This window comes from Procambarus clarkii, chromosome 63, assembly GCF_040958095.1.
Source record: "Procambarus clarkii isolate CNS0578487 chromosome 63, FALCON_Pclarkii_2.0, whole genome shotgun sequence".
Classification (NCBI taxonomy): Eukaryota; Metazoa; Arthropoda; class Malacostraca; order Decapoda; family Cambaridae; genus Procambarus; species Procambarus clarkii.
In genome coordinates this window covers 16,829,358-16,841,741 of record NC_091212.1, presented here as the reverse complement: position 1 = coordinate 16,841,741, position 12,384 = coordinate 16,829,358, and the positions used below count along the sequence as shown (strand labels likewise).

The 12,384-nt window shown below is 49.3% G+C and overlaps 1 protein-coding gene across 1 annotated transcript in view; it reads right to left on the bottom strand.

Annotated features, from left to right (window-relative positions):
• The window catches only part of LOC123769658 (uncharacterized), a 126,961-nt gene extending 114,899 nt beyond the window's left edge, over window positions 1-12,062 (bottom strand). Inside the window, exon 1 of the mRNA XM_069308622.1 lies at window positions 11,868-12,062. Within this exon, the coding sequence (XP_069164723.1) occupies window positions 11,868-11,928 (61 nt within the window). The 5' untranslated portion in view covers window positions 11,929-12,062. The remainder of the gene's footprint in view (window positions 1-11,867) is intronic.
• Between the last annotated feature and the right edge of the window lie 322 nt (window positions 12,063-12,384).

Genomic DNA, 12,384 nt, shown 5'->3' with positions numbered 1-12,384 from the left:
TGTGTGTGGGACCTGGTCACCCACAGGTGTGTGTGGGACCTGGTCACCCACACGTGTGTGTGTGGGACCTGGTCACCCACAGGTGTGTGTGTAGGACTTGGTCACCTACAGGTGTGTGTGTGTGTGGGACCTGGTCACCCACACGTGTGTGTGTGGGACCTGGTCACCCACACGTGTGTGTGTGGGACCTGGTCACCCTCAGGTGTGTGTGTGTAGGACCTGGTCACCCGCAGGTGTGTGTGTAGGACCTGGTCACCCGCAGGTGTGTGTGTGGGACCTGGTCAACCACAGGTGTGTGTGGGACCTGGTCAACCACAGGTGTGTGTTGTGTCTGGGTACTGGTGGACCCAGAAACTTGGCAATATTGTGTTCCAGGACCCACAAACCTGGACGCCTCATTATTACGTGTTCCAGTACTCGGACACCTAATAACGCCGTGTTCCAGTACTCGAACACTTGAAAGCGCCATGTTCCGTGATCTCTCCACCCCCCCCCCTCCCAATTCCTCCCCCCCCCAAGAACCTAACTACCGCCCCAGGCCGCCTGCCCCGGACAAACTATCGTTTGTTCTAACAATTTACAAAAGGTATCGTCGCACACTAGTGCTCCTAAGTCCCCAAACTTGTACAATGTGTCCTCGACTCCATTAAAACTGTCTCCATAAAACCTTTCACCTATAATTATACCCAAGTATTGAGCAGGATTTTCAATTAGTTTTTGTAGTGATTTCAGAAGGAAGTAGGTAGGGGGGGAGGGGAAAGGAGGGGGAAGGAGAGGGGGAGGTGGGGAGAAGTGGGAGGGGGGGAGGATAGCAGAGAAGACAATGTTGTTAAACAACAACAACAGCCTAAATTATCATAAGAGATAATTATGCAGAATAGTGATATTCTTAGTAATAATGAACTGTTAATAAGAAAATTGGATTCAGTGAATTTGAAGGAGCCTGGTTACAGTAGAGTACAGACACTGCAGCTGTAGCCGCCGACACTCTACGTTACATGGGATACATATGTGTATAATACATACATTATACTACTGATAGAACCCAACATATATTTTCCTTATAAACTTCTGTACAGTATGTCAAAAAAGAGATATGAGACGGCTCAATGGTGTTGTGGTCACTACCACCTCTGGTACTGGAGGAGGTCACTACCACCTCTGGTACTGGTGGAGGTCACTACCACCTCTGGTACTGGTGGTGGTCACAACTACCTCTGTTACTGGTGGTGGTCACAACCACCTCTGTTACTGGTGGTGGTCACAACCACCTCTGTTACTGGTGGTGGTCACAACCACCTCTGGTACTGGTGGAGGTCACTACCACCTCTGGTACTGGTGGAGGTCACTACCACCTCTGGCACTGGTGGTGGTCACTACCACCTCTGGTACTGGTGGAGGTCACTACCACCTCTGGTACTGGTGGTGGTCACAACCACCTCTGTTACTGGTGGTGGTCACAACCACCTCTGGTACTGGTGGAGGTCACTACCACCTTTGGTACTGGTGGAGGTCAGTACCACCTCTGGTACTGGTGGTGGTCACTACCACCTCTGGTACTGGTGGAGGTCACTACCACCTCTGGTACTGGTGGTGGTCACTACCACCTCTGGTACTGGTGGTGGTCACTACCACCTCTGGTACTGGTGGTGGTCACTACCACCTCTGGTACTGGTGGTGGTCACTACCACCTCTGGTACTGGTGGTGGTCACTACCACCTCTGGTACCAGTATTGGTGTAGTGGGTTGTATGCGCGCCCCAGCACGTTCAGGGCATGGCAGCTAGACCCTGTGGAGTGTTACGAGTGCTGTGGCAGTGGCCACATAGCTAAGTACTGCTGGCGCCCCACACCCACGTGTGCTCTCTGTTCCGGTACTCATCCACTGAAGGACTGTCCGCATAAGACGACCAGAAACCAAAGAAAGCTGGAAGAGGAGCAACAGAACACTGTAACAGAATCAGAGCAACAACATAAAACTGTGGCTCCATCTAAACCGCCGCTGAAGTGTTTCAGATGTGGTACGGAAGGAGTAACCATCTAGCACTCAGACTGTACCAAATGGCCAGCTTTCCTTGGCACAAGGAGGCAAGTGCCCGAGGTTCAACAAGTGCCTACCTATGCCAGCTCTAGTACTGTTGACCCATCCAATAGCGGTGACAGTACCAGCAACGCCCCTGACAACACACAACAGCCTGAGACAACAGTTAAAGGACAGTTGGCAGCCTTGCAAGCACAGGTAACAGAACTGGCTGAAATTATACAGATGCTACGTCGGGCTCCTTGACAAGAGATACAGCAGCCTCCACACTGCTGTGTCACAGCCGTGGCCCGCGCTGGTAAAGGTGTCTGCGCTAGTGGCGGCGGCTGCAACGGCGGCAGCAACGGCGGCAGCAGTGGCAGAGATGAGAGCGACAACGGAGTCGGTGGCGGCGACGTCGTCAGTCAACTCAGTGATGACAACAGTGTTAGTAACACAGAAACATTAACTAGAAAAGGAAGTCGCTCTTTCCGTCGTACAGTCACTAATTAACACATTGTGGAAGTGGAACGAGGACAACAATGGGACCACCAGTCCCACGAAGGAACAACACCAAGACGATGGCTGCTGCTGACACAAGGACCATTAGTTTCTCAGTTGGAACATTCGTAGCATCAACAAAAGACTGAATGATCTAATTGCACATGTTACCAGTAACAACATAGATATTATTGCTTTACAGGAGCCCTACACGTCCAACATGATAAACAAAACCCCACCAAAGATCAGATGGTATGCATCCTATATTTAAAGTAACGCCACAGGCCTATTAACATACATCAGAAGTGATTTACCGCACATTCTTGTGAGCACGTCACACAATGTACACACACAGTACCATCACTTTCATGTACAAACTACAACAGGCCACTGCTCATTCCTCAACGTATATGCCAGAAGCCAGAAACTCAACGTAACATTGCTCCCAGATCTAGACAATCAAGGGACAATATATATGGGAGATTTTAATGCTAGACATATTACGCTGGGAGACATTAATAACAACGATAATGGATGCAAATTTATAAAATATGTTTATGACAACAGATTAACCGTGTATACTACGGATACCCAAACTCATTTATTGGAAGGCATCTTGTTGTTAAAGATTCGCTACCTGGAACAAAAAGTTCCAAGTAACACGGGCTATGGTGAGCCCGTAGTTTGGGAGGGAGACTTGATTATGTAATGGGTAGAAACCTTGTGCAAGATAGGATGGAATGTTCATTGGTAAATCACTTGGTTAGTGATCACTGTGCAGTTTCTGCTTCCTATGAGGTACAGTGTGATGTACCTAATAGACATCAGAGACGGAAAATGAACATTCCATATGGCTTGCACGACCACTTTATTAATTGTATTTCAAAATGGTATCAAGGTTACACAAAAACGAATGTACAGGCCTTCTCAACAGAGATCTCGTTGATACGATTACTACCTACTACGACACATGGGTGTGTTGGGGAACAGGCCATAAGCCTAGCCGAAGTGGGCAACACCTACCACCACCCAAGTGGGTCCTTGACCCCGTATTTGTTAAAGAACATGAACAAGTAAAGCAACTTGGAGATACATACAAACGAACCAAAGCACAAGGTGACTTGCATGCATTTCTAGTTGCAAATAGAGAGGTGAGAGACATGAGCAACGTTATACGGAATAAACACTGGGAAGAATTCCTGTAAAGTATAAATGAGCAAACAACACCTGTTGAAGTTTGGGGAAAAGATACGAAAAATCTCTAGAAGCAACCCAACCAAACCACTGCACCACAGCCCACTAGAACAAGCAAACATTCTCCTTGATCAATGGGCACTAACATTAAGCTACAACTCACTCCCAATTAACATACAGCAGAAACTTAATGACACACGCCCCAACAGACAACGAGCCATCGCTCTTGTCTGTACAGCTAGCAGCCGTGGAGTGAGGACGTTTACCGACCCTCCGTGGCTGTTGGAGTTGTTTGCTGTTTTGGTCGCCAGGTGGTGTGGGCGTCCCTGCCCTACCAGTTTTGTTGCCTGCCTGGCTGCGTTGACGTGGCAGTTCTGACATGAGGGGCCATCTTCCTCCTGTTCAGCGTGTGAACTCCGTGGGCCTGGAGTTCACTTGTAAGGCTGGTTATCCGACCATCGAGATGGTGATGTGTGACATGCTTCGTGTCCCGGTGGAAGCTGTTTACGGTGTGGAGCTAGTTACGGCCCATCGGGTTGTTATTAAGTTCGTGGGGGAGGACGAGTACCGGGACTTCCTCCGTCATTACGGGGGGCGTATGTTGCCGTTGCCAGACGATGCCGGCTCTGTGGCGATTTCGGACCGCAGTGATGCCCTGACTTATGTCAGTATCCATGGTGCGCCCCTGGAATTCCTTGATGACCTCCTCCGGCGTTACTTCGGGGGGTTTGGTACTGTTGTCAGCATGCGGGTGAACACGCTCTTCTCGGGGCGGTATGCTGCGAGGCGTACAAACATTCGCACGTTGGGGATGCGCCTGCGGTCGGATATACCTTCTTCTGTCCGGCTTATGGGATACTACGTCCGGGTGTATTATGCCCGGCAGCCTCGTACCTGTTTCCGGTGTGGCCAGTTGGGGCATCAGGCTGCCGGGTGCTCTGAGGCCCCTGCTGCTCCTGTCAACTTGTTCCGCGACGAGGATTTCCCGCCGCTCCCTCTGGAGGCAGTCTCTGGTGATGTTGATGAGGTGTGCGTCCCGTTTGCTGTTGCAGATTCCCCGGCGGCGCCTGCCGTTCCTCCGGTTGTTGCCGTCCCTCCTCCGGTTCTTGAGGTACCATCGGTTGGTCTACCTGATCCTGTCGCTGTCCCAGCTGCTCCCGTGGGCCTTCCTGGAGCCCCCTGTGTGACGTCGCTGTCTTCTCCCTCATCTTCTGATGCTGCGCCTGGCCCTGTGTCCGTGACTCGGGTCCCGGATGTGCTTGGTGCTGGGGTGGCTGCAGAGCCTCCTGCTGTGTGTGGCCCAGTTCCCCCTGTGATAGAGGCTGCTTGCGTCCTGGCGTCGATTCCTTCGGCTCGTGGTACCCGTGTTTCTGGGTCACTTACAGGCTCTGACGATATCCGGCCGGTGCCCAAACGTTCCCGGCGTTCGTCTTCTTCCTGGGCCGACGTTGGTGACTTCAGTGACTGTGGGGCTTCGGATGTTGACAGTGTGGATACGGATGCGTCGATGTCTCCGCGGTTCGTGGTGGCGGAGGTCCATGTGCCTGCCGGTGCTGGTGCCTGTGTCTCGGACGTGCCTTCGGCTCTTTCTCCACCGGGGGACTCTCCACAGTGGGGGGTGGTGGCTTCCGCTGCCAGGGATGGTGTGGACTCTGGTGCTGGGCGTGGCCTGGTGGTGACGTTACGGAAGGATGCGTGCCGTCCGGGTTCCCTGCTGTCGTCTGGTGGTGTGCCCGGGGCCGCGGGTACCCCTGTGGTGCGGGTGCACGTTGGGGCCCTGGGGGACGTGTTGCCGGGGTCTGTGATGCCACCGGGTCACTGGTCGAAGATTGCCGAGTTACTGCTGTCTGACGGACCGGAGTGCTTTCGTGGGGGCCAAGTTCCCTTCCTGTGGGGGCGAGTGGCGACTTCCCGCCTCATGAGTACTACCATCTGGGTCCCCAATTTGCAGGTGTTTGTTGCCCCGGTTCCGGATGTTATGGCGTCCCCGGTGGATGGACGAGACCCTTGGCAATGGGTGCTCTAGGAGGCGTTCAATGTAAGGTTCCCGCGGGCCAAATTCCCGGGCAAGTATCTGCTCTGATTTCCTGTGCATTTGCTGACATGCTGTGTGCCCTTCTGGCTGTTTGTTTGCCCTGTTCTATTCTGTGCTTCTGCCTCTCCCTTTGTGCGTAGCTTTGCCGTGTGGCATATTAGTTTCTAGTGCTTGGCGTCACTCGTTTTGCGTTTTGGCTTGGCATTTCGCCTTTCCTGGCTTTGCGATTCACCCTTCACGGGTACGCCGGGGCGCATCCGATCCCACGATCGTCGTCGCCCCTAACTCAACAACAACAACAACAACAACAGGGACACCTGTCACCCTAACCGTTGGGATTTATGCCTGGGCTCAGTACACAACACTGTTTTGCTGAGTACTTCGCACATATTGAAGCTTCCCCTCAAGCAGTCTTCATTGACCTAGCTGCAGCTTTTCATACAGCAAACAGGAAAATCATACTACCTTGAGGTTACCTTGAGGTGCTTCCGGGGCTTAGCGTCCCCGCGGCCCGGTCGTCGACCAGGCCTCCTGGTTGCCGGACTGATCAACCAGGCTGTTGGACGCGGCTGCTCGCACCCTGACGTACGAGTCACAGCCTGGTTGATCAGGTATCCTTTGGAGGTTACTAGAACAGCTTGCTGAGCTGGGAATACAAGGAAAATTACTGAAATGAATAAAGGGCTATTTGTTAATCGATCAGCATATGTTTTGTTTAATGGTGTTAAAAGCAGAGAGAGCAAACACTTTGAACTGGTAACTCCACAAGGAGGGGTCCTCAGTCCCTTGTTGTTCAACGTTCTGATGCATAAACTTATTAAAGATCTACCAACTAATAATGAAGACACTGTCATTTGTTATGCTGATGATATATGTTTACAGGCTGCCTCCGAGCCTAGAATGCAAGTTCTGCTCGATGCTTTTGCTACTAGAGCTGAGGAATGTGGCCTCCTTATCTCTGTACAGAAAACTCAGGCCCTCATTCCATGTGGTACTCCACCAGCCAATTATAATATAGATGGGCGAGCACTTGAGAACTGCGAGTCTTACAGATACCTTGGTGTCCCCATTAACGACCCTGGGTACCTTTCTCCTCTCAAGAGGAGACTGTGGGAGAGATTAAAGCCCTTGCGGGTCCTTGTTGGTGTCAATCATGGAATTAACGTGAGACTTGCTAGAATGTTTTATGTATCATTTATACGCTCTGTGATTGACTACAATACTCTACATCTCACACTGTATACAGACAAAGCTGAAATCTCTTGAAACCTTGCAAAATGAAGCTATGCGTCTCATCCTTAGGGCTCCAAAGTCCACGAGAATAGTTAATATGAGAGCAGAGTTAAAATCACCTACCATAAGTGAGAGAATTTTGTCTATTAGCACAGTTTTCGGCGTGAAGGCATTCAGTAGATCTAGACAACACATGAAGTTTCAAGCTCAACTTTCTAATATGATGCACTCACCTGAGGGCTAGAGAAGAAGAACGATATCTGATTATGTATTTTGGTTCTACAAGGTGGCCAACTCCATCAAAATATTAAATATGTTCCCAACTCAATTAATGATTAATCAACCAATTACTCCATGGGATAACTGGGATCTATCAGTTGACTTTGTAAATGCGCCCAAGAAAGATAGTGTGCACTCTACATTATTAAAACAATTAACACTGAAAAACATCACTGAGAGTACTCAGGGTATGGGTAACGATGTGTATCAGGGCTATACCGACGGCTCTGTTGAAGAAGGTGGACGATGTACAGGTTGCGCATGTAATATATTTGAACAATCTTCTCTCGTACATACAGCAATGAAGCGCGTCAATGACTGGGCAAGTACAACTCAAACCGAACTTGCAGGCATATACCTTGCCACTAAATTTTTAAAACACAAAGGCAGAGGACTTATGTGAGAGAACGATCTCTCAAGATTCTCCCACAGCTGACTTGAATGGCTCATTGCAGTGCACAGTGCACCGATCCTCGTGCACAAGCCCTATCTCTGTTAACCCTGGATAGTAAACTGGCATGTTGGGTATCTCCAGGATGCCCACTTAACCAGGAATACGTTTATAATACGGAGGCCGCCGTATGTCCAGGCAGGAAGTAAATACAGGAAAGTTAAGCATACTTGCCACAAAGGGTCAGTGAGTACATAGGAGGTGCCAGCGTGAGAGAGGGAGAGGAAACGCCAGCGAGGCGACTGACCTCTGGGGTCAGCCTCAACCGGCACTATGGAGAATAACAACTGTGACGTGGTTGTGACGTGTTTATGACGTCACCTCTGCTACTGATCAGGGAACGATCAATATGATTTGTTCCCGCTCTTTTGCTGCAATGTCATTGGTCAAATTGTAATCCCTTGTGTTGTGTCCCACGAGATGCCCTACAGCCGCTGGCAAGAGCATTCACGTGAGGGAGCCCTTGCATAAAGGACATGTCCTGTTCTGTCTATCGGCCAATAGACAGAAGAACACCGTCTATTCCTCACCGTTAAGTTAAACTCAGCTTCTTTTCGATATACCAACGCTCACCCGGAACCGCGACTGTGAATATATTGTTTAGAAGCCTAGTGACAAATCACCAGAGCGAAACAGACTGGCATCAAGTAACCCCTGGTGACAAGTAGAGATCGTCTGTGAGTGACCTAGAGTGTACTAAGGCAGTGCCGCCGCCTAAGTAACCTGTGTGTGACTTTACCACAAGTGTACCGCATGGTACTATATAGTCAGCCGCCGCCACTCTGTCGTGAGCGTGTAGCCCGCCAGCCGCCGCCACTCTGTCGTGAGCGTGTAGCCCGCCAGCCGCCGCCCTCACTGTACTACGTGATGTCACCACCCTTACTCATCGCCAGTGCCACCAAGTGTGTGCGTGTGTCGGTTAGACATACAGCACGCCCTCCTGCGAATACCCCCGTGTCAAGTACGGTTTGTGGGAAAGCCTGTCGTCAATGGTCTCACGTCGTGATGAGCAGAACGAGCTGTCAGGCCACCTACGAGTTCTTGCATAAATGTGCCTATGGATGTGAGTGAGTAAGAGAGGTACCCCACCTGTAAGTACAAGATCTTGTTATTGTTTTATTGTGTCTGTCTGTGTTGATCTGAGGGATCAACCACAGTTCTCACCTTCTTATACCTAACACAGGTATAGGTGGAGACCGAGACACCCGACGGTGTATGTGTGTTTATCTGTGTGGTATCACGACATTACACTCGTCTGTGAATGTGAGCTTCACATACACCACACATTTAGTTATTGTGTGATATTATTATTGTGCATGTTATTGTCTGTCCCATTGACAGTGTATTTGTGATTTATTGTGCATCATCATTACCGAGTATCCGGTTGGAACTCTTGTGATCCCTTTGCATACCAGCAGTTAGGTTGCTGTGTTAATGTTTGGCTGTCAACTGTGTTAAGTTAGGTGTTTCGCCACGAGTGGATACGAGTCGATTAGCCAGTGATTGGCCGGAATGGGGTGGAGGAGGCAATGGCGGGCTCGATGAGTGGCCGAGTGGCTGGGATGTTGGTGGTGTGTGGGGGTCAAAGTTCCTCCTCCCTGAAGCTCCGGAAAAGTGGCTGCTTGTATGTGGAAGGCCGAGGTTGAGGTGGAGCTGAAGTGCTGGAGCTGGTGCCGGCTGCACAAGTGGCCCCGCACCACTCCTCCTCGCCTTTTATACAGTCCTTGGCCCCGCCTACTTCCGGTGGCAAATTTTATAGTGGATGTCATACTCTATTTTTAGACCGTCGATTAGCCAGATGTCAAGAGTCTCGCTAATGCAACCATAGCCTTTCTGACGCCAAACTAAAGTAAATCAAGCACCCTTTGTATTAGTGGTTAAGTTAGTAAATAAACTACTGTTAAGTTTTATGCTGTGTTTCCGTTGAACCACTTCTGAATACTGCCAACTATTTACTCAAGCCTTCAGCTCCAGGTGTCTTCAACACCGAGTTGACTATTATTCACTAAACTATGAGGACCTTAAGAGTCCCTTAAAGTGTTTCAAGCATTGAGGAGATTCCAACGATCAACGTGGAGCAGGACCAGGTGAGGCTAGTCTGAGAAGAGACCCTCAAGGACTCTAACTCGACCTTGCTCCCAGGCCCTGTACGGTTGTTCTCGTATTTTCTCTGCTGATTCCGACAGCTTCGTGAAGCGTCTGCCACATGTACATTGGCGACGTACGCATTGCAGTCGGGAAAGCAAAACAGAAAACCCCACAACTTATATACTGTGACTCGCAGAGTGCACTCCTGGCATTGAACGCACATAGTAATAACACCCAGAAAATAGTCAGTGATATTCGAATGAATGTTTTAGCTGCTAAAGAAAACATATTTGAAATTAAATTCCTATGGATACCATCACATGTTGGCATCTCAAGGCATGACACTGTTGATATGCTTGCAAAGACAGCCTGTAGAAAACCAGTGGTAGAAATAGATATGGGTGTTTCATTAGCAGTGACAAAGAGAATACTTAAACAAATATCTATTGAAGATCTCACCGACCTAACAAATTCACAAAGACCGGAAAGTTGTAGCATTAAATATTATGATAGATATCGTGAGGAGACATTCACATATGGGACTAATAGAACAAGAACCCGGCAATGTGATGTTATAGTGGCCAGAATACGCCTGGGATATAAACATATCTGGCAGCTTTCTCAAACTCCAAATGTCGAGTACACAATGTGTCAACTTTGTGAAAGAGAAAACATGCACTCTCTTGAACATTATATGGTAGAATGCCCCATATTGACTGACTTTCGCCCTCCTGCGCTAAGGTATGCTGAACTGTGTAATTACTATATGAGTACTGGAACACTTGATGATATATTGGACTTGTACCCAAGATTGACCATGTAATGTATCAATTATACAATGCATGTATGTGATGTAACTATATAACCTAAGCTTGTGAAAGCACCTTAATCACCTTCAGTGATTAAGTGCTTAATTGCACACTAGTTTTTCTATCAGCTATCTCACCCTGTCAGAGTAAAAAGAGACAAATGTATGTGAATGCATGTGTGTGTATATATATGTATGTATATATGTATATGCATGTATATATGTATATGTACGTATATGTTTATAAAGTATATATTGGAAGCTGATCAGAATTACATTTCACCTTTGTAAATGCACATTAATGACACTGTAAAAGACACATCGAACACTTTAAGTAGGGTATACGTAAATCTGTGTATCTATGTATTTACGTATGTAGGTTAGCTTAGCGTTTTAAAAGCACCGAATCACCTTCTGTGGTTGATTGTTCAATAAACCCCTGAACTATATATTTAACACATCTCTAACCCTGTCCATGGAGGACAGAAGAAAATGTATATATGCTGGTTAGCATTGTAAATGTGTGGCCACGTCTGTGGCAGAAAATAATAAAAAAATGGTGGGGGCCACTACCACCTCTGGTACTGGAGGAGGTCACTACCACCTCTGGTACTGGTGGTGGTCACTACCACCTCTGGTACTGGTGGTGGTCACTACCACCTCTGGTACTGGTGGTGGTCACTACCATCTCTGGTACTGGTGGTAGAGGTCACTACCACCTCTGGTACTGGTGGTGGTCACTACCACCTCTGGTACTGGTGGTGGAGGTCACTACCATCTCTGGTACTGGTGGTAGAGGTCACTACCACCTCTGGTACTGGTGGTGGTCACTACCACCTCTGGTACTGGTGGAGGTCACTACCACCTCTGGTACTGGTGGTGGTCACTACCACCTCTGGTACTGGTGGTGGTCACTACCACCTCTGGTACTGGTGGTGGTCACTACCACCTCTGGTACTGGTGGTGGTCACAACCACCTCTGGTACTGGTGGTGGTCACTACCACCTCTGGTACTGGTGGTGGTCACTACCACCTCTGGTACTGATGGTGATCACAACCAATAATGTTATATCCTAAATACCATTAATTATAACATTTACTCCTCAAAAATGAATCAACGAAAGGAGAAATAATAACTTATAAAGAACAAGATTAATCGAACCATGAAAAGGAGTTAATATATAACAAACAAGTTCTCATACACTACCACCACGAGAATGGTAGGGCTTACCTTGGGCCAGGAGAATGGTAGGGCTTACCTTGGGCCAGGAGAACCATAGCTGCCATCCAGGCCTGGGTCGTCAGTCTCCTCCACGACATGTTGATGGTGGCACCCCTCTCACTGTGTGGTGGTGGCACCCCTCTCACTGTGTGGTCGTGGCACCCCTCTCACTGTGTGGTGGTGGCACTCCTCTCACTGTGTGGTGGTGGCACCCCTCTCACTGTGTGGTCGTGGCACCCCTCTCACTGTGTGGTGGTGGCACCCCTCTCACTGTGTGGTGGTGGCACCCCTCTCACTGTGTGGTCGTGGCACCCCTCTCACTGTGTGGTGGTGGCACTCCTCTCACTGTGTGGTGGTGGCACCCCTCTCACTGTGTGGTCGTGGCACCCCTCTCACTGTGTGGTCGTGGCACCCCTCTCACTGTGTGGTGGTGGCACTCCTCTCACTGTGTGGTGGTGGCACCCCTCTCACTGTGTGGTGGTGGCACCCCTCTCACTGTGTGGTGGTGGCACTCCTCTCACTGTGTGGTGGTGGCACCCCTCTCACTGTGTGGT